Genomic DNA, 27,756 nt, shown 5'->3' on the forward strand with positions numbered 1-27,756 from the left:
AATGTTCAGTGTCCGAAAACTTTGAGTAATAATGGTAATAGAAAAACAGATTTAATTTGTTTGAAATTCAAAGTATGGATAAGCAAATGCACTTACTTGTGTAAACTAAATTCTTCGACTAATGATAAGATTATTACAATTAAACAACTTCAAGTTAATTGTAATAATGAACTAAATCAATTGCAAGGGATTTTCTCGTCTTCCCTATCTGCCATCCAAGACCTCGCTGAAACTCAACATGTCCTATGTGTAGTGTTTTTTTTTTATTTTGGAGATTTCTTCGAACAATATATGCATATGTCTTTGTTGAATATTGTGAAAACGCAGACAGAGCGTCTGTTTCAACTGGTAAACGCCACACGAAAACATGCAGCTGTAATGCTGTTTAAAGCCAAGAGTGAGGACTCCCTTTTTGTCCTTGATGTTCCTAGGTCATTATAGCGCCCAATGTGCAGCTCCAGTGTGTTCTAAGTACGGGTATTAGGTCTGTGTGAATTGCGTAGCTCGACCTTGAATAAGAGACCTTAGGTGAAGGTGCTGTAATGCCATAGTGTCAACACTTGGTCTCTGATCTGCTATTGATTGCATTTTAATAGTCTGGGCATTATTCTATTATTTCCAAATAACAAGACGTAATCATATATAGCAATCATCTGAATTACAATATGCATACACAGTTCTTTTTTTTTACTCATTATAGGAGTCGTGTTCTTGGCGCAATATTAAGACGAATATGAAATGGTATCCTATCGTTTCTTACTGAATAGAACAATATGTGTTTGTGAAACACTATGTCCCCATATATTTGACCTTTGACCTTGAATGATGGCATTGACCTTTCACCACTTAAAATGTGCAGCTCCATGAGATACACATGCATGCCAAATATCAAGTTGCTATCTTCAATATTGCAAAAGTTATGGCAAATGTTAAAGTTTGATGCAAACCAACAAACAGGGCAAAAACATTATGTCCCCCACTATAGTGTTTGTACTAGGCTTAGTTGCATGCCCAATACAGAATAGTTACATGTATATATCAACGTTGATATTGTCATCATGAAGCTCATTGTAATCAGCGTGTTCAGCGTGGTCAATCTGTCTTAGGATTATCATACCTGCAATCTTTCTCATCTGTCAAACACTAGCTACCAACACAAACTTGAAGACTAAAATGAAGAACAAAAGCTTATAGTTGCAGTTTCCTTTATTGTTTATAAAGTAAGCAAGCAGCTATTTGCAATAATCAACATGGATGCTCAATGTTATCCTTGCAGAAACAACAACAAACAACAAACCTGAATACATGAAAAATAATGAATATAAAATGTAATGCTCCACATATAAATCTGATGGATATAAGAATTCCTTCAACAACGGTAAATAACAAATAATAAATATATACAACTAATGATAAATGGATATAACTGTGATTCCTGCTTATGTGAGAACATATAACAATCGTGATGACATCTATAACAGATCAACACTACACTACAGGCAGAATAGCAAATTGTGGTTGGTTATAGCCAAAGACTTGGCAAATGCACTCTGGGGAAATAGACACACACTTCTGTACAATAAAAAACTAAATTATAGCTCACAAACATTTACCTGACACTGACTTTTTAGCACGAATACATTTATCTTCAAATGCAGTCAAAACTAGAAATGGTGTGGCAGAGGCCAACGTGCATCCACACGCCGCATGTTTGACCCAGGGGGCGCACCAGGGTTGGTAATGGGGCCATGCATAGTTGAAATTCACCGTATTGTCATAAGAGGGGTTCAGTATCAATTGGAAGTAAATGGGTGTAGAAATGAAGAAGTAAATGAAAATAACATAAAACTAGAGATGTGTTTGTCAGAAACACAATGCCCTCTACTGCGCCGCTTTGATTTATTTTTAAAAAAATCACTTGGCAGGTTCATTAATTACCTCCCTTTAAAGCTTATTACTTCCCTTGTATTTGATTTTTTTGACCTTTGACCTTGAAGGATGGCCTTAACCTTGACCTTTCACCACTCAAAATGTGCAGCTCCACGAGATACACATGCATGCCAAATATAAAGTTGCTATCTTCATTTCAGCTCCATGAGATACACATGCATGCCAAATATCAAGTTGCTATCTTCAATATTGCAAATTTATGGCCAATGTTAAAGAAAATAAAATTAAAAAATGAGTGAAAATCTCTGCCCCGGCCCCACCCCAACATCCATAACTTTTGACCCAGTGGTCAGATAAAAATTCCAAATAGTGCAGGGTCGCACATATGCTCATAGCTACCATGTGTGTTAGTTTCAAGGTTCTAGTGCTTATAGTGTAGGAGGAGATAGTGGCCAGGACGGACAGACCGACAAACGGCGGAGATAACAACAATATTATCAGCACGCTTTTCAAAAAGCGTGGGGATAATAAAAATATCTGTTTTTAGGAATTAGTTTTTGTGACTGAATCTAGTAAAATAGAAGAACATGATAATGTTGGAAAGTATATTGATAATATTTTAAGTCAGTGATATTATTTTTTTTCACTTTCGTAGGTCTTACTACACCTGTACTATGTCCTTTTTCCCTATAATTTTTTTATGATTACATGCAGAAAATTTAACACACAACTTATTAGTGAATTAATGGCCCCTATACTTGGTTCAGTTAAGCTGTAAAATGACTTCACATATATTTTACATCACAATGATAACAGTGCTATTCACTGCAATAAAGAATTACAATATTAAGTGATGCTTCTTTACATACATTCATTAGTTTTGCACTAGTTTATTTATTAAAATTTTACAAGTAAGGTTAAAACAATATTGCATTTTTTATGAATGAAATTCAATAGCACTTACAACTAATTATTACCTTTCAATAATTTGACATTGTCCATATAGCCTTTAAATTTCCAAACATAGAACCGACAAAATATTGCAATACATTTAAACAGAAAACTGCAATTTTGTTTTAAACTACATCACAAATGGCAGTATTGTTTATAAAATATATTGCCATTACTATAGATAAGATTTAAGTCTAATACTAGAAATGGCGCGGCAGAGGCTGACGCGTATCCCCACGCCGCATGTTTGGCCCTGGGGCGCCCCAGGGTTGGTAATGGGGCCATGCATAGTTGAGATTGACCATATTGTCATAAGAGAAGTTCAGTACCAATTAGAAGTTAATCGGTGTAGAAATGAAGAAATTATAGTAAAAGACAATTTTGGGTGGGTGTGGCCTATTATGGGCGGGGCGCCCCAGGGTTGGTTATGGGGCCATACATAGTTGAGATTGACTGTATTGTCACAAAAGAGGTTCAGTATCAATTTGAAGTGAATTGGTGTAGAAATTAAGAAATTACAGTAAAAGGAAATTTTGGGTGGGTGTGGCCTATGTGGGTGGGGCGCCCCAGGGTTGGTAATGGGGCCATGCATAGTTGAGATTAACTGTATTGTCATAAGAGAGGTTCAGTATCAATTTGAAGTGATTCGGTGTAGAAATGAAGAAATTATAGTAAAAGGCAATTTTGGGTGGGCGTGGCCTATGTTGGCGGGGCGCCCCAGGGTTGGTAATGGGGCCATGCATAGCTGAGATTGACCGTATTGTCATAAGAGAGGTTCAGTATCAATTTGAAGTGAATCTGTGTAGAAATGAAGAAACAAGGGCTGTTTGTAAAACATGCATGCCCCCCATATGGGCTGTCCGTTGTGGACAGCCATTGTGTGAATACGATTTTTGTCACTGTGACCTTGACCTTTGACCTAGTGACCTGAAAATCAATAGGGGTCATCTGCGGGTCACGATCAATGAAGTGTCATGATCCTAGGCAAAAGCGTTCTTGAGTTATCATTCGAAAATCATTTTACTATTTCGGGTCACCGTGACCTTGACCTTTGACCTTGTGACCTCAAAATCAATAGGGGTAGTCTGCAAGTCATGATCAATCTACCTATGAAGTTTCATGAAACTAGGCGTATGCGTTCTTGAGTTATCATCTGAAAACCATTTTACTATTTCGGGTCACCGTGACCTTGACCTTTGACCTAGTGACCTCAAAATCAAAAGGGGTCATCTGCGAGTCATGATCAATCTACCCATGAAGTTTCATTATCCTAGGCGTATGCGTTCTTGAGTTATCATCCGGAAACCATTTTACTATTTCGGGTCACCATGACCTTGACCTTTGACCTAGTGACCTCAAAATCAATAGGGGTCATCTGCAAGTCATGATCAATCTACCCATAAAGTTTCATGATCCTAGGCGTATGCGTTCTTGAGTAATCATTCAAAAACCATTTTACTATTTCTGGCCACCGTGACCTTGACCTTTGACCTAGTGACCTCAAAATCAATAGGGGTCATCTGCGAGTCATGATCAATGTACCTATGAAGTTTCATGATCCTAGGCCCAAGCGTTCTTGAGTTATCGTCTGACAACCACCTGGTGGACGGACCGACCGACAGACCGACCGACAGACCGACATGAGCAAAGCAATATACCCCCTCTTCTTCGAAGGGGGGCATAATAACATTAAAAAAATTAGTGAAAATCTCTGACCCGGCCCGCCCCAACCCCCATAACTTTTGACCCAGGGGTCAGATCAAAATTCCGTCACTGTCACCGTCGCACATATGCTCATAGCTACCATGTTTGTAAGTTTCAAGGTTCTAGTGCTAATAGTGTAGGAGGAGCAGGTGGCCAGGACGGACAGACCAACGGACAGACGCACATCACCACAATATCCCGACTTTTTCTCCGAAAAACGTGGGGATAATCAGGTATTTGAAACATAAATGTGCACAATGTTATACCACAAACAACTGTGTTTCACTGTACGCATATTTTCTCACTATTGCCAAACCATACATGTACATATACATGTGTATCAGTCTCATTCAAATATATTTCAATTATTATATGAAATATTCTTCAAAGCAATAAATAATATATTTTGCCACAGAAATTCACATAAATTGTTGTTCAATTAGAATTATTTATAAACTGACCCCAAACAATTCACAAAATCAACAACATGTTCTCTAAGAAATGTCATGCATTGAACAGTACATTTTATTAAATGCGTTGATATCCAAGGTAAATGACAAAACACAAACTAATTTTAGACTGAAACGGCAAGGTTTACGAAGCATTTTTAACCATTTTGAATGAGTATTTGCAAAAATTATGTTCAGTATTATATAAAACGAAAAGTCCCAAAAATGGCTGGCATGCAATAATGAACACAATACATCTAATCTCAACTGCAATGTGGTCAGGTCAGCAGTATTACATTGTGAAGAACAAAGCAAAACAAGTGTTAACAAAATTGAACAAAAAACGTTTTCTTTTCAAGGCCTTTTAAATATACACTACCTTTTTGTGTTTTACATTCCAATGTGATCATAAAAAAGTGGGTTAAACAATCATTTAACTTGCAACTTACAAACACAACAATGCTATCTAGAACTTCATATACTTTTCATCGTAACAAATTTTCTAACAACGATATGCATGTTCATGTACCACCCAACAATAAACAAGTGAATTGATAGCAATTCACTGGTAACCAGTTTAGAAGTTTACTTGTATAGTGCTAACAGGTTTTACTAGGTAATACAATAAAGTAACATGGTAACATTTGAACATGTACTGGTCTCACATTTAGAAGGACTCTATAAATTACCTGAATTAACATTATGGAATGTGAAAGACTTTATGCATACATTTGGGGAAGTGATTCAGATTGATGAACACTAAATATTAAACACAAAATCCATATTTGACTGAAAATTAAACTCAAGTACCATTATAATTAATATTTCTGTAAGGAGTTCTGTGAAAAACTTGCACAGGGAATTTAAAATATTGTTTTACTAACCATGTATGCTGAAATTATTTAAAGTTACATTTTTTATTTACATATAAATTACAACCTCTATGTTAAATATAACAAACATTTTACAATACATCCATTTCCATAACTGTTACACCTTTACATTTTAAAGTTTATACAAAAACACAATACACCATTTAAACAATCTGGTATACAATATTGATACATATGCGCTTAACCCTTGCAATAGCAAATCACAGCTCATGAGAACTATATATGTGTGATGTATTTGAATTTCAGATTTATCACAAAACAAGAGATGTGTTTGTCAGAAACACAATGTCCCCCTAATGCGCCGCTTTTTTTTTACCTTTGACCTTGAAGGATAACCTTGACCTTGACCTTTCACCACTGAAAATGTGCAGCTCCATGAGATACACATGCCCCCCAAATATGAAGTTGCTATGTTCAATATTTCAAAAGTTATTGCAAAACTTTACTGTAGGGCAAAGTTTTGGTGTGTTTTTTTTTTACCTTTGACCTTGAGGGATGATTTTGACCTTGACCTTTCACCACTCAAAATGTGCAGCTCCATGAGATACACATGCATGCCAAATATGAAGTTGCTATGTTCAATATATCAAAAGTTATTGCAAAACTTTACTGTAAGGTTAAAGTTTTGGGACAGAATGACAGACAGAAAGAAAGACAGACAGACAGGCCAAAAACAATATACACCCGATCTATCGATCGGGGGGGGGCATAAAAAGCAGTTATTGCTAAAGCCCAAATCTATGTAAGCACATAAGACAGCCTGCCTCATAGGTTTCTTGATGCTATTAGCACCCTTTTACTACTTGTATGAAATAGTGATAGCTTAACAATTTTAATTGTTCTTTAAAATGTTTGTGATGTTTAGGAAAAAATACTTTGTTCTGACACACTAAAAGAAATGTGTGTGTACATTTACAAGGTTTAAAACAAAACAGATTTAACGTTCAGATTCATTTACATGTGGTTAACAGAAAACATGTGAAATAATACCCTTAACAACAATCACATCAACAAAACAACCTAAGCCTCAGTGGAAAGAGACATGGCCTCATTGACACTGTCCACATGGATTTCCTCGAAAGATGAAGAAGATTCATTGCCATCAGCTTCAGCAGCAGCCGATACATGGCCCATGTTGGTCGACTCATTGGGGCTAGCAGAAGTGCGACCAGAGCAGACCCCAGAATCATTGTTAATGTTGAGGGAATCATCGGCGCTCAGCTTAAGATCATCCTTATCGTCCGTCATGAGAATCTCTTCCTCAGTGACAAGTTTTGCTTGCTTCTCTGCATCCTCAAGAAGATTTGTGCATGCCTTTGATGCACGCACGTCAACGGTGGAGCTCACCTCATCGTCCTGAACACTTGGCCCACCTTCGTCCTCAGATTCATCATCAGTTAAGTCATCCGTCTCATAACGACTGCTCACATAACTGCGACTGAATGAAGAAGCAGAGGAATCCCGGCTGGACCGCGAGACATCATCACGCGTCCAATCCAACATCGACTCGTCACGTGATATGTCGGCCTGGTTCTCTGAATACTCTTCAGGAATGTTTTCATTGGCTTCAGGAACAAAGAAGTCATCTTGCTGGGACAGGGGTGCCATGAACTGAATGAAGTTCTTCTCGTAGATTTCTATCATTGGGTATGCACACAGTGCATGCTCCTGAAATAAATCAATTATAACTGTTTAACATATAACCATTATTTTTGCCAAATGGACAAAAAATACTGGTACAATCCCAATAGCTGGGACTAGTTATCGTCAAAAGCCATAAAATATTGAAAATGTAACTATGTTGAGTGGTGAAATTTTTCCAATTGAGACTTTGGGTCTTTTAATTGCTTGGCACTTAATGCACAAACCCATTTTAAATGTTCTTTCAAATGCCTTTTCAGTTAAATGTTCAGTTTCAGTGCTCATTTGGGGCTGACACTCTTCATCTGAGACACGCAATTGCTAAAAACCTGAGAACCTGACAGGTGTAATTCTGGGGCCTCATGTCTCAAGATGGCCATCATCTACTGTTCAAGTTTTCTTCAAAATAAACATTTACAATTATTATCAAGACTCTTTTTTATTACAGAAGTGCATTCTTTTTAAGTTATAAACAAGAGGGCCTGATACAAAGGAACTGACCTGTTCTGTGCAGCCCAAGACATCATTTGAACAAATGTTCTGACCAAGTTTCTTAAAGATTGGACAATCAATGTGACTTTACAAGTGTTAACAAGTTTTAACTATAGCCATTATAAGGAAAAATGCCCCGCTACCTGGCGGCCATGTTTTTTAACCAACTGGAACCATTTTTGAACTCGACCAAGATATCATTGGGACAGATCTTCTGGCCAAGTTTCATGAAGATTGGACGATAAATGTAGCCTCTAGTGTGTTAACAAGGTTTTACTATAGCCATCTAAGGAAAAATACCCGCCCCCTGGTGGCCATGTTTTTCAACCAACCAAATTCAATTTCGAACTCGTCGAAGATTTCATTGGCACAAATCTTCTGACCAAATTTCATGAAGATCGGACATTAAATGTGGCTTAAAGTGTGTTAACAAGGCAAATGCTGACGCAAGCCGGACAAAAGGGGACCACAAAAGCATGAGCTAAAAAACTCAAGTTCAATTTAAGACTTTTTTTAACAGATTCAAGATTTCAAGGCTTCATTGCCAACCTTAAGATAGCGATGATAAGCAAACAGCATATGACCAGAACAGTCTGCGAGTCCCTCACAGGCTGTTCTGGTTTTATGCTGGTTGCATAAAGCAATTTTCACTTTGTTTTTAGAGGGTAAGGATTAAAACAATTGAATGTCAGAAGATACCTTGATATACTGTGACAATTTGGGGTACACTCTCCACACCGCAATCATTATGGACATCACATTTATGTATGGGAAGGATGTCTTTACACAATGAGCAACTTTTGGAAGTTTGATCACTTTGAATCCCTCAGCTGTCATGGTATTAACAAGCTCTTTTTCAACTTTGACACCCTCTTCACTGAGAATTGCTCCAACACAGTAGCGAAGTTTCTCTTTCGGTATCTGTCAATAGAAGATTGAATTTTTATTGCTTCATATAATATGATAAAACAAGATGTGTTTGTGAAACACTATGTCCCCCAATATATTTGACATTTGACCTTGAAGGATGACCTTGACCTTTCACCACTCAAAATGTGCAGCTCCATGAGATACACATGCATTCCAAATATCAAGTTGCTATCTTCATTATTGCAAAAGTTATGGCCAGTGTTAAAGTTTTACGCAAAAAAAAACAACAAGCAGACAGGGCAAAAACAATATGTCCCCCAGTATAGTCAGACCCAGTTGGGTGTATACAGCTTTGGAAATACACTCTGACATATTGTGGAAGTATTTCTCAAAAAATGCTTTAGTGTTTTGTGGATATGGATATTATTATTATATACATGTATTGGATATTATTAAAATTGCAGGAGAGTCCATTCTGTTTTGGTGGGTTTAATACATGTCTTTTCCGCAAACAGCTGATAACAAACAACAGCTGAAAACAAACGCTATGATAAATAATGGAACGTTGATACACGCGTCATCGAACCAGCAGTGTTTTAATTGGTCATTACTCAATGGGCCAAACTCTGCCTACTGGGTAAACTTGTGCTTCAATGATTGGAAACAGGCGATAACAGTTAGCGTCTACCAAAAGAAATACTCCGCCCCAAGCCAATTATCGTTTAGTCTTAACAACTTTTGATCTTGTTGACGCAAGTCAGTATATTACCCCGGGTCAAATGTGACGCATGACTTAATTTTCTCACGAGTCAAACAAGGGTCTTCTGTAATTTTTAAGAGTCAAAACCCGCAAGCTCGGGTCAAAGCCCTGGTTTATAAGTGGGTATATCAAATGGTTTATAGCCTGCTTTTTGTGAAAAAAAATGTAAAAGTATCTGTAAGAACAACATAAGCAAGAGTTTTGTTTTCCATGTATAACTAGTTTTTAGATCAAGCACATGTGCATAGTAACAACCATTAGCAACCAATCAGAAGGGCCAATATTATGAGAAATTTTGTACATAATACAAACTGGGAACTGTTGTTATGTTGCCTACAAAAAGTGTCGCTATCGGTTAGGTCGCATAACACCAACAATTTCCACATTGTGATATTTGATGTACCCCCTAAGTCGATAACGATGTTTTGAGTTGTTGAATATTTACACTGTACGAAATTTCAAAATGAAAATGACAGCAATAATAGACTAGTGTGTTGAAATATCGTCGTGTTTTTAAGGTTGCATGCTAAGGATAACGTCCGTAGGCTGCCATTCAGGTATTTAATGATTTTATGAAGTTTATTCATTGCTTACCTTAATTGGTAACGAACAACGTCTGTTTAGTGATGCGCACGAAATCTGTTCATAGATTTGCGATTGTGTTTAAGAAGGGGTGCATATGGACTCCCAGAGCCGCCGTAGCAAAAATTATCAAAGGCTCTGGGAGAAGGTTAGCTAAAGAAACTTCAGCGTACAGTTTATATATTATAGTATTGACAGACCTGTACGCTGAAGCGAACCCCATATAGAAAGTCAACCAGAGTTGTAACATATTTATGTCACGCTTTAAATCAAAGACAGATCATTTTCTTGGATACATTTCTACTGAATGAATATAAATTACTGCATCAGGGCATATAGAAATGTTCAATATGTCAAATGCATCTTACAATAGATGAAAATAACTCTCATCAGCCTGAAATTCACAATTTTGACGCCATTGTCGCTTTGTCATGTGCAATTTTCATTTGAATACTTTCGGATCAACCTTGACATTTTTTGCTGAAATTGTAAACATTACTTTTGTTTTCTTAAATCTATTACATGTATTTGTGATTAACAACTTATGTCTGGTGGATTAAAAGACTGATTTCAAAGTGAATCAGGTAATTTTAAATATATTTTTTACTTTGAGTTTGTATTTACACAAAAATTTGTTTACAAAACAAGCAAGAATTATTTTAAATACCTGGAAACGTCATTCTGAATATGAAAACACTTGAGCACATGGTATGTTTTTAAAAATAGAAATAACGTCATACATGTATGAGCGTGAAATCTCGTGAGATTCGCATTTCGAGAATGTCTGTCGCATCGCTGTTTTTCTCGATATGTTCAGCGATTTTTTTGTCCAATTGGGAAAAGTACCCGTACCGGTCCAATTGGGAACAAGGGACAAAATTGTCACAAAACCAGGTTTTCATTGTGAAAAAAAAATCTGATAAAGGGAGAAAACTCAAACTGAACTTTTGAAATGACCAAAAAAAATTAACCCCCTTTGTAAGTTTTTTTTTTTTTTTTAAATCTATTTTTAGTCGTGGCGACCTTGACATTGGAGATATTGACGTGAATCTTTCGTGGGACACACCGTCCCATGATGGTGAACAAATGTGCCAAATGATTTTAAAATCTCACAATGAATGACATAGTTATGGCCAGGACAAGCTCATTTATGGCCATTTTTGACCTTTGAACTCAAAGTGTGACCTTGACCTTGGAGATATCGACGTAATTATTTCGCGCGACACACCGTCCAATGATGGTGAACAAATGTGCCAAATGATTTTAAAATCTGATGATGAACGACATAGTTATGGCTCGGACAAGCTCATTTATGGCCATTTTTGACCTTTGAACTCAAAGTGTGACCTTGACCTTGGAGATATCGACGTAATTATTTCGCGCGACACACCGTCCAATGATGGTGAACAAATGTGCCAAATGATTTTAAAATCTGACAATGAACGACATAGTTATGGCCCGGACAAGCTTATTCCGCCAGCCCGCCAGCCCGCCAGCCAGCCAGCCAGCCCGCCAGCCCGCCAGCCCGCCCGCATTCGCCAATCTAATAACCAGTTTTTTCCTTCGGAAAACCTGGTTAAAAATTGAGTCGTGAAAGCCTGAAAATTGGGAAAAATCGTGTCGTGAAACCCTCAAATTGGGAAATTGGTGTATTTGATTTTACGCTCCCAAATACTTTAAAATTGATAACTAAGTGTTTTCAAGCTGTCAATGTTATATGTACCTAGGTTCAAACCATAGCGATGCATAGGGAAACTAACAAAATGTTGCATTTTCCAAAAAATAAAAATTATTTATATTTTTTTTTACCTTAAATTGGGAATTTTTAGATATTTGTAGTTTTTTCGTTATTGGAAAATTGCCGTTCACCGGTTCTTTATAAAGAAGGAAAAAAATCGCTGATGTTAGAGCAGAAAAGATCAATTTTAAATGTTTAAGATAGTATTTTGTGAAAGAATATATCAGTTAAATGTGAAAAATGTCAATCTTTCCGATCAAGTGGTTTATTTGGGCCAATAACTGCATTTAAGGTTCATGTAAAGTGTAAAAAGGCGTATTCTTCACATAGGAATACTTCAATAAATATTATGGCAATAAATTCAATTTATAAGCCAATAGCCCCGTAAACACTTGTAGAACATATAAGAAAACAGGGCTCACGCAACTGGGCGACTCGGGCGATTACGCCGCGGCTTCCCTGTAATCGCCCTGATCAAAAGCACCGGCGATAACCACTTCGCCCTAAAATCTGGCAATTATCATATCCGCAGCGCTATCAAAGTTGCTTCTGTTTATTACCGAATACACGCCGACGTCAATCAACTGACCAAATCGACGAAACTCCGCCCCCGGCGTAGTAAATTACCTATTGAAAATTGATAAGCAACCATTCACAGCGCTCGTCATACAGTTATTTGGCAGGGTTCTCTCCTGACTAATCAGAGCGTGGGTTACAAACTCCATTTCGGCTAATAGAAAACATGCCGACACCGCGCTAGACACTTTGTTAATTGATGACAATTATCGCATTCAATGTCCCCAAAAAAATGTTGATTAAAAGAATGTCGGTCTCTATGTATTAATTGGTATCTGTTCTTGGTAGACAGGTATGTATATTTTATGCTCCTCGACCGTACTGTCCGTTTTTCAAACCGTGAAAAGTTGCTTTTCGCGAGTAGTAGATGGCTTAAAATGGTCCAGGACGGGAAAAGATGAGTTGATGCCGACAAAAAGTGCGAACAATTAACGTATGTCCCCAGTTATGACGATTCTTTATACTCATTATCTTGGTCATGATAATTCTGAATCGAGAACTCGGACTGTTAACACAAAATATATGTTTATAGGTGTCTATCGCAACTGGTTTTTATTTTTGGTGTTATCACTTCATGTACACTTATATTTGTTAATGCAGCATCAACATACTAAAACAATATCCCGGAGAGAGAAAAATAATGCATTTAATATCAAGCGTACTTTCGTTTGACAACTGATCATGTACTATGTAAATTTAGTTTTAGTGCAGATTCGTTCATACGACACACGAACACTAACTCCGATCCTTAATAAAAAAAAGACAGTTCCTCTCGGCTTAGAGGGCTGGGGCAGTAATGTGAAATATCGAATATAATACTTTAAGATACGCTGGCCGAAACGCTTGGAGTGATATTATGCGCATATAGCAGTATATGCTTTGTTTATAGGTGTCTATCGTAAATTTAGTTTTAGTGCAGATTCGTTCATCCGACACACGAACACATATCGAATATAATACTTTAAGATACTGGCCTAAACGCATAAAACCCATTTTTGCATGACGCGGCTATGAAAGAGTGATTTAAATGTGTCGAAAAAAATCTAGGTAGATCAATTCCTGCGTTGTTGCGGTAATGTTTGTCATGCAAACTCGTTGATTTAATCCAATGTTCAATGTTAGCAAGTGTTTGTTTTTTTATTGAATTGTAAACAAAGAGTCGGTTAAAGTCTTCGGAAAATTTGCACTCCGTGTGAATTGACAGTTTGACGTCATCAAAGGATAGTCGCTTCCTGTCTGAAGCAATAATGCGACAAATTTCTCGCCGACAAAATTTTGTCTAGCAATCAACATACCGAACTAATCGTGTGAACGGAGGTGGAGTTTAACGGTTAATTGAGCAAGTGTTTTACGCAAGTTGAGTTCCGATGTGCCGAAATTATTATGGCGGACGCCCGTGTTTACAAAATTCCTAAACGCATATATCGTAAATAACGGCAGTGTTTTATTAGATTATTAATACTATTTTATCTACTTTAATATCGGGTTTGTTTAATACATGTATAATTAACATGTTAAATAATATTAATGCGTCACAGACTCAGAAATAAATTTGATGGGGTCGCAATTTTACTGACGCTGATTTTCCTATTGTCTGTAATTTTTACCCGAAATAAATCTTGAGAAGTCCTTGAAAGTCCGCAAGCTGTACTATTAGTAAAAAGTGCTTTTTGTACTGAGCTGAAGTGCTCAAATTCAAACATACATGTTTATATTGAGTTTTATGCTTTGCTCTTGTGTCATATGTATGAACTGATAAATTAGTGCTTATAAAACTGATTTTTCAACATTATTTTCTTATGTTTTTATGCTTATATTTTTGTCAGTAATAAATTTATTAAAAGGAATGATTTTATTACTTTAGTTCATACACATTAACAGGTCATGGTTCACAATGGTCCATCCGTGATCGCAAAAGATCCACTGCCCCACTTCTCCCTCTCCACAGCTTAGGGAGAAGTGACTTCTCCCAAAAATTGGAGTCTAGCTTGAGCCCTGGAAAATGCTAATAAAAAAAATATGATGCAAAATGTTGCTTTTGAAGAAATATACAGCGCATGCATGAAATTATCAAAATAACAAACGGAGTTAAATTGAACAAATTCCTTTGGTCAAAATATTGTATACACTTAATGTTAGGTACTACAAATGAAAACTCCACACAACACACACCAACAATCCTAAAATATGCAAAAGAAAAACATAAAAAAAATGTCAAAAGTTAACACAATAATTGGGAACTACTTTAAGTATGGTGGACTTACCAGTGAACCTTCATTTTCAAATTTACTTATTTACTCACAATACAGTACCAGGGATTTCAATAGACGCAGAATCCTGCGTTTTGACGCGAGCAAATTAAAAATGACTCATTTTTGACGCAACCCTTTTTTCTGCCGTGCGTCATTTTGACGCGTCAAAAATTTGACCCGTGCGTCAGTCAGTTAACATCTCGAGTTCCATGATAATAAATCCCGCTGTGCTCCTAATTGAAATTAATGTTTCAGTATTTGAAACTCGGTCTATAATCGAGGGAATACCCCAGGCGTTGTTTATCTTATCTCTTCCAATACACATGTCACCGTCTAAATAGTGCGTGCCCACTTACTGGGTAATTAGCAGCAGTGATAACGTGATAATTGATTGACCATCCGATAATTGCAGGATTTTTTGCAGACTTTCAGGGATTTCAATAGACGCAGAATCCTGCGTTTTGACGCGAGCAAATTAAAAATGACTCATTTTTGACGCAACCCTTTTTTCTGCTGTGCGTCATTTTGACGCATCGAAAATTTGACCCGTGCGTCAGTCAGTTAACATCTCGAGTTCCATAGTAATAAACCCCGCTGTGCTCCTAATTAAAATTAATGTTTCAGTATTTAAAACTCGGTCTATAATCGAGGGAATACCCCGGGCGTTGTTTATCTTATCTCATCTCTTCCAATACACATGTCACCGTCTAAATAGCGCGTGCCCACTAACTGGGTAATTAGCAGCAGTGATTACGTGATAATTGATTGACCATCCGATAATTGCAGGTTTTTTGCAGACTTTTCAGACGGCACGGTTAAAGAAAGTCGGCAAAATTAATTAAAGTAAAAACCATATTGATCAAAGGTCTATTAATTACGTAGATCAAATAGTAGATCTAAGTCCAGCGAGTTTTGTCAGTTGTAAATCCACCGATAATGACAAGTAACACCTAACTTATATAAACTGGAATCACAGTTCATTTTTTATAATAACAAGTAATAATACTACACACAAACATTGAGAAAACACATTTTCTCGATAAGATATAAATTATCCGAGTAGAATTAAATTGCTGCGTCATGACCTTCGACATTGTAAATGGCGGACTTAACATTCAACCTGCGTTCAATTCAAAGCTGGCGATTCAAATTGCAAGTAATGGCGATTCAATAATGGAGAAAGCATTAACTGGATTTAACAAACGTTTGATAAGGTTTGTTAAACCTGATAACAACAAGAAAAATTTGGATTATTAAAGTAAAACTACTACAGGTAAGGCATTCCAAAGTGTACATATTTCGGACATGTATAGTATTCGGATAAACAGTAATAGATATACTAGATGTTCCATGCATTTAGATTGTGTTTTGTTAGAAAAGCTATCATAGGGATGATAATATAATGACGATAAATATGTGATGAAAAGGTGCTACCGGTACATACCGGTATCTTAAATTATTTAAATGTGTTAAAAGACTTAAGGTAGTGCACCTCTAATGATTTCCCGCGATTTCTTCGAAGGTTGAAGAGCCTACTATTAGGTGCCGTAGCCTAGTGGTTAAGGCAATAGACTAAAAATCTTTTGGGATATTCCCGCGCAGGTTCGAATCCTGTCGACGACGTATACTTTTTTTGCGGCGCGTTTTATTTATTTTCTAACGTAATTTGATTTAATATGGCATATAAGCTATATTTATTGTTAAATATGTTGCAATTTTTATGCACATTCTTCAATTATTAAAATTAAAACAACGTTATGGCGAAATTGGGTGATTTGCTGTTGAAAATACGAACCATGCATGTTGCATTTTTATTTTTATTTCAAAAAGTAAACGGTAAATCTGTCTATTTCTTGGTATTTTTGCTGTATATAGTGTTTCTATAAAAACTAAGTTTAAAATATGACTTAAATGATACTATTTTGAATTTTATGACACTTTGTTTTTAACCGACCCAATTTTTACTTGGCTGAAATCACTTACATTTCATGGCGCTCTTCCATAGATAAAAATTTGTAAAAAAGAAATGTCTGTAAAAGAATACTTATTTCATCTTGTCTAAACTTAAAACACCTTTACAGCATCTGTACACACCAACTGCATGCCCATATTTGGAAATTTAAATGAATTATGGAACTTTTATATACCCCAGGGGTTAAAATAAACTGGACAAAAGCCGAGCGTGGGGGTGGTTTTGAAAAAATCGGTATATTTTTTTAAAAAGCATGGAAAGCCTACCTACAAATTTGCATGTAGTTCAGTGAAATGATGCTGATTAAGAAAATAATTACTTTGATTATATTTGGATATGTGCCCATTAGAGGTGCGCTACCTTAAATGTGTTATATCTATAAGGAAGTATATTTATTAAATATACTTAAATTAGTGTACCAATTCATTAAAAAATGTTGTGTTATGTATCATGGTATTGTTATTTAATAAAGCAGTATAACTTTTTAAGACATTGTGTTATTCTTAGATTATATTTTTACCTAAAAATTGAATAATACAGACAAAAACACAATTAACGCGCTTCAAAATTGACCCCACCATTTTTCTATTTGACTCCTCAAAATTTCAGTCCAGGGGTCAGTTGACTTCTGGTTTTTAAAATCTATTGAAATCCCTGACTTTTCAGACGGCACGGTTAAAGAAAGTCGGCAAAAATAATTAAAGTAAAAACAAAATTGATCAAAGGTCTATTAATTACGTAGATCCACTAGTAAGTCCAGCGAGTTTTGTCAGTTTGTTAATCCACCGATAATTACGTGTAACACCCATCTTATATAAACTGGAATCACAGTTCATTTTTTATACTAACAAGTAATAATACTACACACAAACATTGAGAAAACACATTTTCTTGATTAGATATCAATTATCCGAGTAGAATTAAATTGCTGCATCATGACATTCGACATTGTAAATGGCGGACTTAACATTCAACCCGCGTTCAATTTAAAGCTGGCGATTCAAATTGCAAGTAATGGCGATTCAATAATGGAGAAAGCATTAACTGGATTTAACAAACATTTGATAAGGTTTGTTAAACCTGATAACAACAAGAAAAATTTGGATTATTAAAGTAAAACTACTACAGGTAAGGCACTCCTAAGTGTACATATTTCGGACATGTATAGTATTTGGATAATCAGTAATAGATATACTAGATGTTCCATGCATTTAGATTGTGTTGTGTTAGAAAAGCTATCATAGGGATGATGATAATATAATGACGATTAATATGTGATGAAAAGGTGCTACCGGTACATATCTCAAATTACTTAAATGTGTTAAAAGACTTAAATGTGTTGTAAGGAAGTATATTTAATGTACCAATTAATTAAAATATGTTGTGTTATGTATCATGGTATTGTTATTTAATAAAGCAGTATAACTTTTTAAGATATTGTGTTACTCTTAGGGCATATTTTTATCCTAGAAAATTGAATAATACAGACAAAAACACAATTAACGCGCTTCAAAATTGACCCCAGCATTTTTCAATTTGACTCCTCAAAATTTCAGTCCAGGGGTCATTGACTCCTGGTTTTTAAAATCTATTGAAATCCCTGCAGTACTCATTATAGTCACAAAATGACACAATTACAAAAAATAAACTATATTATTAAAAAAGGCAAACACTTTGATTGTTCATTCGAAATATATAGGACTCGGAACGACGACTAATTGGCTTCCTTAAAACAAATTACAACATGTTTATGTCACATCTCGAACTCCATACACGTTAGTTAAACATGTGGGGCATAAAACATCCCGTTTCAAGGAAGTCGACATAACAATATTTCAATTAACGATCTAGGCATAATATTTGTGGGATCGGAAAAATGAATTATACAAATGTTGGGCACACGTACATATTAAACCAACTGAACACTTACATTTCTATAAAAACCTTGTCAACGATCAAAACTGCATTTGTTATTGTCTTTTCATGTTTACTTGTTCAGGTAGCCATTATTTGCCGGAAGTATATTCAAAAAATATTTCGTTTCAAAATCGATCATTTATAAATTACTCACGATCCGTTTGTTCTAAAATTTGTATAATTTGTTTATGAGGTAATTTCAAGTTATGTTATAAAGTAAATATTTAATATAAGCAATATTTAACAAATTCGCAAATACAAATCAATACACATTTCTGACCAAGATGGACGACCGATGAAATTAAATCGGGAGGAGAGTCAATTATATCAAGATTCTTTTCAAATAGTGCGTTTCAAGTAAGTATCATTGTTGTGGAGATATTATGAAAATGATATATCAGCGATTTTCCTTGTCCAATTGGGAAAAGTACCCGTACCAGTCCAATTGGGAAAAATTGAGTCGTGAAAACCTCAAAATTGGGAAAAATCGAGTCGTGAAATCCTTAAATTGGGAAAATCGCGTCGTGAAGTTTGGGTCTTATTGAATACATCATACAGTTCAAACTTAATTGAACATACCCATTAAAATAATAATTTGCAGGCATGCCTTAATGACCATTACTTAAAGTAATAAAGTTGATATAAATAACAAAATATTATATAGAAGACACAAAATCAATAACTAGTTGTTTTAATCTCTTATAAAGCAATGTCTCTCTCTTTCATTTTTTTGAAAATTTCAACAATATTTGATGTTTGATCATCACTCAGTTGCTGGCATCCCTCTCTGCACAGCATCATTAGAGCTGTCAATGTGTCCTGTGATAGACGGTTCCGATTGGTCGTGCAAAGATTGATCATTAGACTGAACAACCTTTCCACAGAGGCAGTGCTGGAGGGCATTTCAAACTACGATAAGGTTTCAAACCGACGTCAAACAGTACGCTGGCTGCCTGACAAAAGAACCGCAAACAGTAACGACTCTATTGATTGAACGCGCTGAATAATAAAACCCGATATTATAGAGAGCATGGTTACACACAACTATACGATTGTCTTTGTTCGCTTGCCGAAAGTTGGGTTTTGTTACGAAACTTTCGATCGTTTTGAGAAAAAATTCGGACGCCAATTGGGATTTATTCAGATGCCGATTGGGAATTTGGGAATTTTCGCTCGATTGGGAAAGTACCGTTTACCGGTACTTTATAAAGAAGGAGGAAAATCGCTGTATATTTTCATTAATTTTATTTTATAAGATCATAACTCTTATTGATCGCATGCTATGCGCGTGGAAAGTTAGTATTTTTCCAAAATCTATAAATAGCGACTCATGGCATTGACATGTTCATTTTGAAATACGCATAGTGTCTTTGTAGGGCTGTATTGACGCAATTCTATGCTAGGAGTACCTTACATATAACTTGCATATACTTTTATTTGGTGCATTTGTGTTTTTTTAATGAAATTGAGAATTTGCCATACATTGCAATATTTTTCCTAATAATTACATTATTACTAACATTTGTGAGTGTTTTTTTTTAATTGTATACATATATGGAATAAAAATGTGATTCTTGCAACCATATATAAATTTCATGAACTTAATTGGGTATTACTGATCATTTTTATATGTTAAAATTTCATCTATGTGGGGTCATTTTGGGACTTTACATGAACCTTAAAAGCAGTTTTGGACCAGTCTTTGTTTACTGTCAACTTTCGGGAATTTCTGGTTGACTTTCATAATGGGGTTGGTCCATAACTTTAAAATCGTGCCAGTCAAAAATCATAAAAAGCGATATTTAAAGTTATGGTAGCCAGAACTAGGAGTACATTTATGATATGGACTAGCAAATAGACAAGAATGTTAACAGACTGACAATTTGTAAATTAATGCAACACTTTAATCCAAAAATATTTCTAAATTATTTACATTAACATTAATATTATTAATATCTACCAACCACTTTTGGATCGTCATAATAGATCCCAATTTGTTTGCAGTAAGGGGCGAACTTGCATGTTTCAGTGAACAATTCTCCGCATTCTTTGTAGGGCCCGGTTCTGAATTTGTAGGCTACCGTCACTTCTCCTATCACTGGAGCGCCAGCACCAACTTCGATTGTTTGTGTTACCCCGCAAATGTACATCAAATATCCAATTGATGCGCACAAAATGCAAAATAATACAACAATCGCAAAAATTAACAATCCAATGTCCTCCATTTTACTTCTTTCCTTAATCGACCCAAAGATTTTATTAAAACATAGTTGGTTACATTACAGTATCAAAGCGCTAAAGGCACTGAAGATGTTCGCTATTGCATAATTTAACACGCAATTCATTTTTCAAAATCAATCGCAAGTTTGAAATGAACACACGCCATTCAACTTTATAAAGTGTGTGTCATAGCGCACGGGTCCAGTTTTTTGTGCACTTTTTATCATCCTTATTATTTCATAGAAATAACTTAGACAAAATAAAAACAACATGCTTTTTGGACGTTCTGAAAGCATAGAAAGTGTGATGAAAATGGTAATGAGAACTTAATATAAAGAAAATTTGCAGTCACCATCATATTAAAGGAAATTTTTTTCTTATATCAAATAACTATCTCACCAAGAATATAAATTCATAATGAAAGTTCCGTGTACAAAATGTTTGATTTTTGACACCATATACAAATTCAAAATATACAATAATCTTCGTATCTTGTATATGGGGGAATAAAAGTATTTAAACATTGCTGTTTATGGTTTACTTGTTACCCGAGCAGTTCACACGGTGTCAACAACGCTGACATAAACATAGGTATAGAGTACTTATGCGCTTTTAGGCATAGCTGTTTTACCAAGTTTTCATCTTAGTGACTTTTACATAACGCCAACAGACACGCATGAATATATTCGAATATTAAATAAGCTGATTCGAGATACAACCTCTGAATTTTTGCTACATCCCTGCGTATGTGCTTAATTCAAAGGATGTAGCACTGTTCAGTGTAAGGAATTCCGGACTACTCTCTGTATGCTCAAACGAAACAAATTGTGGCCCTGTTACAATTACGCGTAACAATCCATCTCGCAGAATTTCACTTTCGCCTCCAAGATGAGAAAACAATCATTAGCGAAATAGTATAGTGTCACGATACGAGAAAATCGTTTAATTATCATACCACAATGTTTGCATTACTTGGTCAGCACGTCTGGAAATCATTCCTTAATGTGTGGATAGGCTGCCATTATTAACAAGTATGCTATTTTGAATTCAATTTTGTATCAAAAAGCATTGTTCTTAAATGTGGCATTTTCAGTTCGCAATGAGATTTGTAATGACCCTCGTCATGCGAAAATGGGTCTTATTCCATATGCGCCCATCATATAAATAGCCCACTCAGCTATCTCTCCTTTTGGTAAGGAGAAACATAACATATTGAGTGATTTTATAGCGAACAGCATCGCCTATGGCCTGACTGCGCAAAAGCACATGTTGGGTTTAACAAACGCTTGCCGAAACGCATAAGACCCATTTTCGCATGACGGCGCTATTGACGTGTGATTTAAATGTGTCGAAAGAAAACTGCGTTTAAATCAAATATCAACATACGATATAGTTCGATAGTGAAGAAATATATTCATAACAAGGCATATGAGGACACATATGAAGTGCTCTTCCGTAGTATATTTTTTTATCTACTCACACTAATGTATGGTTTGACAATGCCAACACACATTTCATGCGGTGAATATGCAACTTACAAGTGAAAAACACAACACAATAGTTTAACTTTTGTTTAATTGTATTTATTCATTTAGAAAAGTAAATTGCAAACTTTATTTCATAGTCAGCGTATACGCCGACTACATTTTTAAAAGATAGTTATTGTTATAAATATATTTAATATAATATATTTAGTTGTTTTCGGTTTAAGCGATTATAAAGCATTTTCGAGGTTGCCTATAGTATGCCTGTAGTAATTGATGAACTCATATCCAACTGTCTATGTATTGAGAACTGTGAATATAAACAAGCTAAACCTTCTACTAACCTTCTACTATTGCGTTGCTAGCACCCGTAAATACAAAAGATCGCCGCTATCTGTTGAGAACCAAAGAACGTTTTCCAGAAATACCCGCTGAAGTAGCATGAACGAGGTTACTAAAAAACAGGTCATTCGTATTATTATTATAAATTGTTTGTTATATTCGGGTTTAGCGATTATGAAACATTTTTTGTTTTTGTCTATCGTATCGCTGAAGTTATTGTTGAACTTATGTTCAAAGTTTTATAAATTGAGAATATAAATAAGCGTTAACTTTTTCACGAATCTATTAATAGCCTCAATTTACGACATGTACTACGTCATTGAGGTGTATGTGAGAGCGTAACCTATTGCGTTGTTATCGCCCGTGGACTTTCCTTTGTTTATCGACAGGCGCATCTATTAATAGCCTCATATTATGAATGGACTGAGCAAAAATACTACGTCATGAAGACGCTGCAGAAAGTGGACTATTTTATTCATTCATAAACAATCTCCTCCGCGACACGTACAATACGATCATTGTTTATTGATTCTTTTCTATAAAAGCACCGTTCGAAACTATTGCATTTAACACGATATTAATATCATGTTTCCATTTGTGAATGAATATAATTGGAGATCTCAAACCTCTTGCATAAATTATACAACTCTTTCTCGCGCGGATACGCGTAGTAAGCGGGTATTGGGCTCCTAGTAGCTAAGGCGTATCGACCTGAATTTAAGACTAACCACCTTAGACGGTCGCTAAGCGACCATCTAAAAACTGAGGTCTGGCATAAAACGTTCATGGCTATTTCTTCGGAGGGGAGTTTCTGTGAATGGAAGTTTTTTAGTTAAGACATTTTCGTTTCCACTTACATCGCCAAATAAGTGGGGTATGTAGGTCAGCTAAACTTCTATTGCAGTTAACTTTTTTGAACGATTCGCAATTTGATAAGAGTGTGCAATGACATGCAGATATCTTTCAAATTTCTATAAATTAATATCTTTATATATTTTTAATTGATATAAAGTTAAATTAGCGAACAGAGTTGAAAGTAGTTAAATAATCGCAGACTTTAAATTTAAACAAGAGATTGCCAAGCAATATGGTCCCCTACCGGTGAAACTCCACCATTGTCAGTATTTTTTTAAATATATTTGTTGCCATAGCAACCAGAATTCTTGACGTAGGAACAAAATGAAATGACGTGCAGAATCTATCCATGTTTCAAGTTTCATGAAAAATATGAAGAACTTTTAAAGTTATCGCAGGATCCAGAAAAGTGTGACAGACTCACAGACTCACGGACACGCAGAGCGCAAACAATAAGTCCCCTCCGGTTTCACCGGTAGGAGACAATAAGTGGATTTAGCAAAATAATCAAAAACAAAACCTGGAAATCAAAAAATGTTTATGGTGATCACAAACAATAGAATCGGTCAGGTTAATGGAAACAAATAACATGTTAATCCTTAATGAGTTTTTTTTGCAAATCTTTAACAGTATTTCCGTCATTTCATGGCTGGTTAACCGGTAATTAGTGCACATTCGTCATCCAGCTACCGACACCTCCCATTATGAGTAAAAGGAAGGAAAAATGACCGTTGAAATTATTTCATGATCAAACACCAACACCTCGCATTTGAAGTCGAGCGTTCTAACATCGAAACAAGTGAACGGAAGAGGTTCGTGTGTTTCATTGTTAAATTAAAAAAGGCATTATTATACTGAATTATTTTAAAACTTTACATAAAAAAACGGTAAAAGTATCGATATAGTTTGGCAAGTAACAGTAACCGACCGCCGATACAAGCTTTGAATTGTCAATGAAATTGACCTGCAGGAGAGAGTGGGTGCATAACTATTGAACATGTTTTCCTCTTTGTTTTATTTAATAATTAATATCTAACTATGTATTATATAAATAATGGTTTATTTGTATTCTCTTACTCCCTCCAACAACAATGATAGGGGAATAGATAGTAATTTTACACGAAATAATCCATGGAATTTTGTTCATCCAGCTATGCAGCTATAGATACAGCACACAATTTTTCTGTATCAATGGTTTTATACCCTCGGTATGTTTATACTTAATATATCTGACAATGCTTGAAATACCACATTTAAGCAACGCAAAGAGTTTGAGATAAATCGCGTCAATCTCGTAGACTTTACGTCAATGTAAGATATATAGCATATTCTCTGAAAATAAACCAAACTCACCATTGTCGTGTGGCGTGCGAAATGAAAAAAAGGCAAGTTACCGATTTCAATGTGTATATTTTTAACATGTCTCTACATGCGAATTTCACAAATGAAAGGATGTTTTTCTGTACACGCTATATCGCCCCAATCGTAGCCGTTCTGTCCGTACTGCAAGAGGAGGCAGTTTTGCACGTTGCCCACGTTGTTGGGCTGTCCCACGTGCCAGTTCGTGTAGTTCAAGCTGTAGGGACGACCGGTGTCCGTCCACACGAAATTCCCTTCCGCTCGCTCGTCATTTCCGCTCGTGTACCAGCCATGCTGACCGGCTACGGAGTATGCTATTCAACGATCAAAATGAGTGATACAAATAGAAATCTTCTGTTAATACATCAATTTCACTTTACAAGGATCTAAATAGATATAGTCATTGTAGGTCTGTTAACATTCATCATTTCTTTCAGAACGAACAAATAAGCATCGTATATGCAGCAAATTTATTTTAAAAAGGTCTTAAACAGGTTTCGATAACACGATGATACGTAACTCTACCACCGACAGCATCTGAACACTTGAAATATTACAACATTAATGCTATAAACGCAGGTTTTCCCCCAGGATTTTGTACGGCAAAGGGGCAAAGACCCTCAGATTTTAATCCAATTCTCCAAATTTTGTAATTTTCATGTCTACTGTATTGTATTCGTCATATTTTTAGACTCAAAACAAGCACATGATGACATGGTTTTGAAATGCAAGAACTAGGGTACCCCAGATTTTAAATTCAGTAACAGTCGCAACCCTGATTTTCAAATTAAAGCACATGGGTACCTCAGATTAGAAAATTCATGATCATTAACGCACCTGATTTTGCGATTCATCTACAGTGGCACCCCTGATTTGGAATTCAAGCTAAGTGGCAGCACAGTCCTTAAAGTCCGCATAGTGAACATTAAGCTACAACTCTATAAAAATAAAATACGTGTAATTAACTATAAATTCCAAATTGTTACCTGAGTCGGTCTGAATAGTGTCGACCAGGAACTCCTGCTCCTTGCGCGAATTAACGCTGACGAGGTGACCATTGGGCGCCTCCGACTTGCACACCTTGACGGCTTCATACCAGCTCAATGCCGTGATGTGGAACGTGTAGCAGGAGGTGTCGTTTCCGGTGATCAGCTTTCGAGCGCCAGCCGGGCACTTTGGGAGAGCTTTTTGGTTGAACAGATTCAATGATTTGCATGTTATACTAGGCCGTGATTGAATGGGGATATTTTGTGTATTGTTCTTTGTATACCAGTACACTAAATTTGCTTTGATACTCACTTTTTTAATCTTATATAGCACCATTCATAAAATGACCGTACACCATAACATACTGCATCACAACATACGTGTAATATTGCTCTTCAGATTATAAATCACTTGATTAAAGTCTTTACGTTTTCGTGTTTATAAATAAGTAAATGTATTCATTATGTATTATTACGTTACAATGTATTTCAAATCGGAGAAAACATAGTCTTACAACTATCTATATGATAATTGAAAATGATAATTGATCATATATGTACCAGAGCATGAAGTGTTGTATACATAGATGTCGTCCACGGCAGTGTAGCCGGCGGTGTCGCGGTTGGTGTGGTAGGAGCTGCCAGTGTAGATGAAGTAAGAGCTGGTCGATGCTTCCACGACTAACTATATCCAGATGGGATTGACTGACATAAGTCACAGAGTTAAGGGGGTTTCGGGACATGCATGTTTTCAATAGGTCCAATAAATAAAAATAAAAACACTTACACTGCACAGCTATAGAAATATGCATTTTAATTGCAATACAAATTGGTTATGTGCATTGACATCATGTAGACATATGAGCAAAGAATATAACGCACATCGTGATCTTACATATTCAGCAAACGTGTGTTTCCAAATATCCATTCAATGGCTACATTTACATTCGACCATAACACGATCTAAAGTTGTCGTTTTTAAATTTAATATATGCCACCAAAGCATCCGACCTTTTCATTTCCTCAAATTAAAGTAATACCGGTTATCTCATTTCTTTATATCTACAGCGTGATTTTTGAAATATATTATTTTGCTTCTGTAAATAGTATACAATAGACGCATTCAACAAAAGGAAACATTAATAATATAAGCGGACTTAAAAATAAAGTAATCCAGGTGTCAAACCTTGAATGGTACAGATGTGTACTCGGAATCCAATGAAATTTCGGCCATGTGCCAGTCCGAATCTTTGTCGCCCGATCTGGAGAAAATCGGGTACCCGTCCCCGCCTCCAATCTACAATTACAACAATTTAAGATCATTAAACACTGTGAGTTGTCCAATAGTATTATGGTAAAAAAAATCAAACAAATAAAAGTACCATATGAAGGTTTATTACAACAGGAAGACTCTAAAACAAGTAGCATTGGTGTAAAAACGTTACAATACAGACATTCTGCAACATATTAGCATCTAAAAATCGTTTGAAGATGTCATCTTGTTACGAATGATCTCGAGTCGGGATCGGATTCATTTGGTTTGCGATATTTTGCATAATTTGGAGCGGACTTGCATGTGCATTCTATAAGGCCCGCGCACTAAATTATAATAGTTAACGGGCAACATCAAACATATTGAAAAACAACATATTTTCTCGAAGTAGTTCCATTCAATAATATATTGCCCCATATCGTCATGAAAAAAACACACATTGTCTCGACGTAGTTCCATGCAGCTAAATATTATCGACGCGGGAAATGAAAATGGATTGTCCCGCAAAAAATAACAACGAGCAAGTTGTATCTTCTTTAATCAATGTAAC

General features: G+C 35.8%; 2 protein-coding genes across 10 annotated transcripts in view; both read right to left on the bottom strand.

The window, feature by feature from the left end:
• Nucleotides 1-1,188: 1,188 nt before the first annotated feature.
• On the bottom strand, nt 1,189-20,919 carry LOC127832284 (testis-expressed protein 264-like). 2 transcript variants are annotated; one of them, XR_008026761.1, is made up of 4 exons: nt 20,652-20,919; nt 8,720-8,941; nt 4,320-7,555; nt 1,189-4,174 (listed from the first exon to the last, which is right to left on the bottom strand). XR_008026761.1 is itself a non-coding variant. In XM_052357686.1 (3 exons), exons 1-3 carry the CDS (start codon nt 20,910-20,912, stop codon nt 6,908-6,910), a joined length of 1,131 nt encoding a protein of 376 aa, XP_052213646.1. In that variant the 5' UTR covers nt 20,913-20,919; the 3' UTR covers nt 1,189-6,907. The 2 variants fall into 2 exon arrangements, 1 of the variants encoding a protein (XP_052213646.1); XM_052357686.1 differs by having other exon boundaries at nt 1,189-7,555.
• Nucleotides 20,920-24,978: 4,059 nt separating this feature from the next.
• LOC127832276 (MAM and LDL-receptor class A domain-containing protein 2-like) overlaps nt 24,979-27,756 on the bottom strand; it is an 18,835-nt gene continuing 16,057 nt past the window's right edge. For 5 of the 8 annotated variants that reach the window (XM_052357671.1, XM_052357663.1, XM_052357667.1 and 2 more), the window contains exons 6-9: nt 27,120-27,230; nt 26,495-26,618; nt 25,934-26,131; nt 24,979-25,261 (exon numbers count right to left, since the gene is read on the bottom strand). In XM_052357671.1, the coding sequence (XP_052213631.1) occupies nt 25,014-25,261; nt 25,934-26,131; nt 26,495-26,618; nt 27,120-27,230 (681 nt within the window). In that variant the 3' untranslated portion in view covers nt 24,979-25,013. The remainder of the gene's footprint in view (nt 25,262-25,933; nt 26,132-26,494; nt 26,619-27,119; nt 27,231-27,756) is intronic. The other 3 variants (XM_052357669.1, XM_052357668.1, XM_052357670.1) reach the window with 3 other exon arrangements.

This window comes from Dreissena polymorpha, chromosome 5, assembly GCF_020536995.1.
Source record: "Dreissena polymorpha isolate Duluth1 chromosome 5, UMN_Dpol_1.0, whole genome shotgun sequence".
NCBI classification, from domain to species: domain Eukaryota; kingdom Metazoa; phylum Mollusca; class Bivalvia; order Myida; family Dreissenidae; genus Dreissena; species Dreissena polymorpha.

What these genes read in the sequence shown, in the direction of transcription:
- LOC127832284 (XM_052357686.1), bottom strand. Translation starts at nt 20,912, where the DNA reads ATGGAGGACATTGGATTGTTAATTTTTGCGATTGTTGTATTATTTTGC. An exon ending in ATTATGACGATCCAAAAGTG is followed by an intron (nt 8,942 to 20,651) that starts GTTGGTAGATAT and finishes TTCTATTGACAG; the next exon opens with ATACCGAAAGAGAAACTTCG. An exon ending in AATTGTCACAGTATATCAAG is followed by an intron (nt 7,556 to 8,719) that starts GTATCTTCTGAC and finishes GATTTATTTCAG; the next exon opens with GAGCATGCACTGTGTGCATA.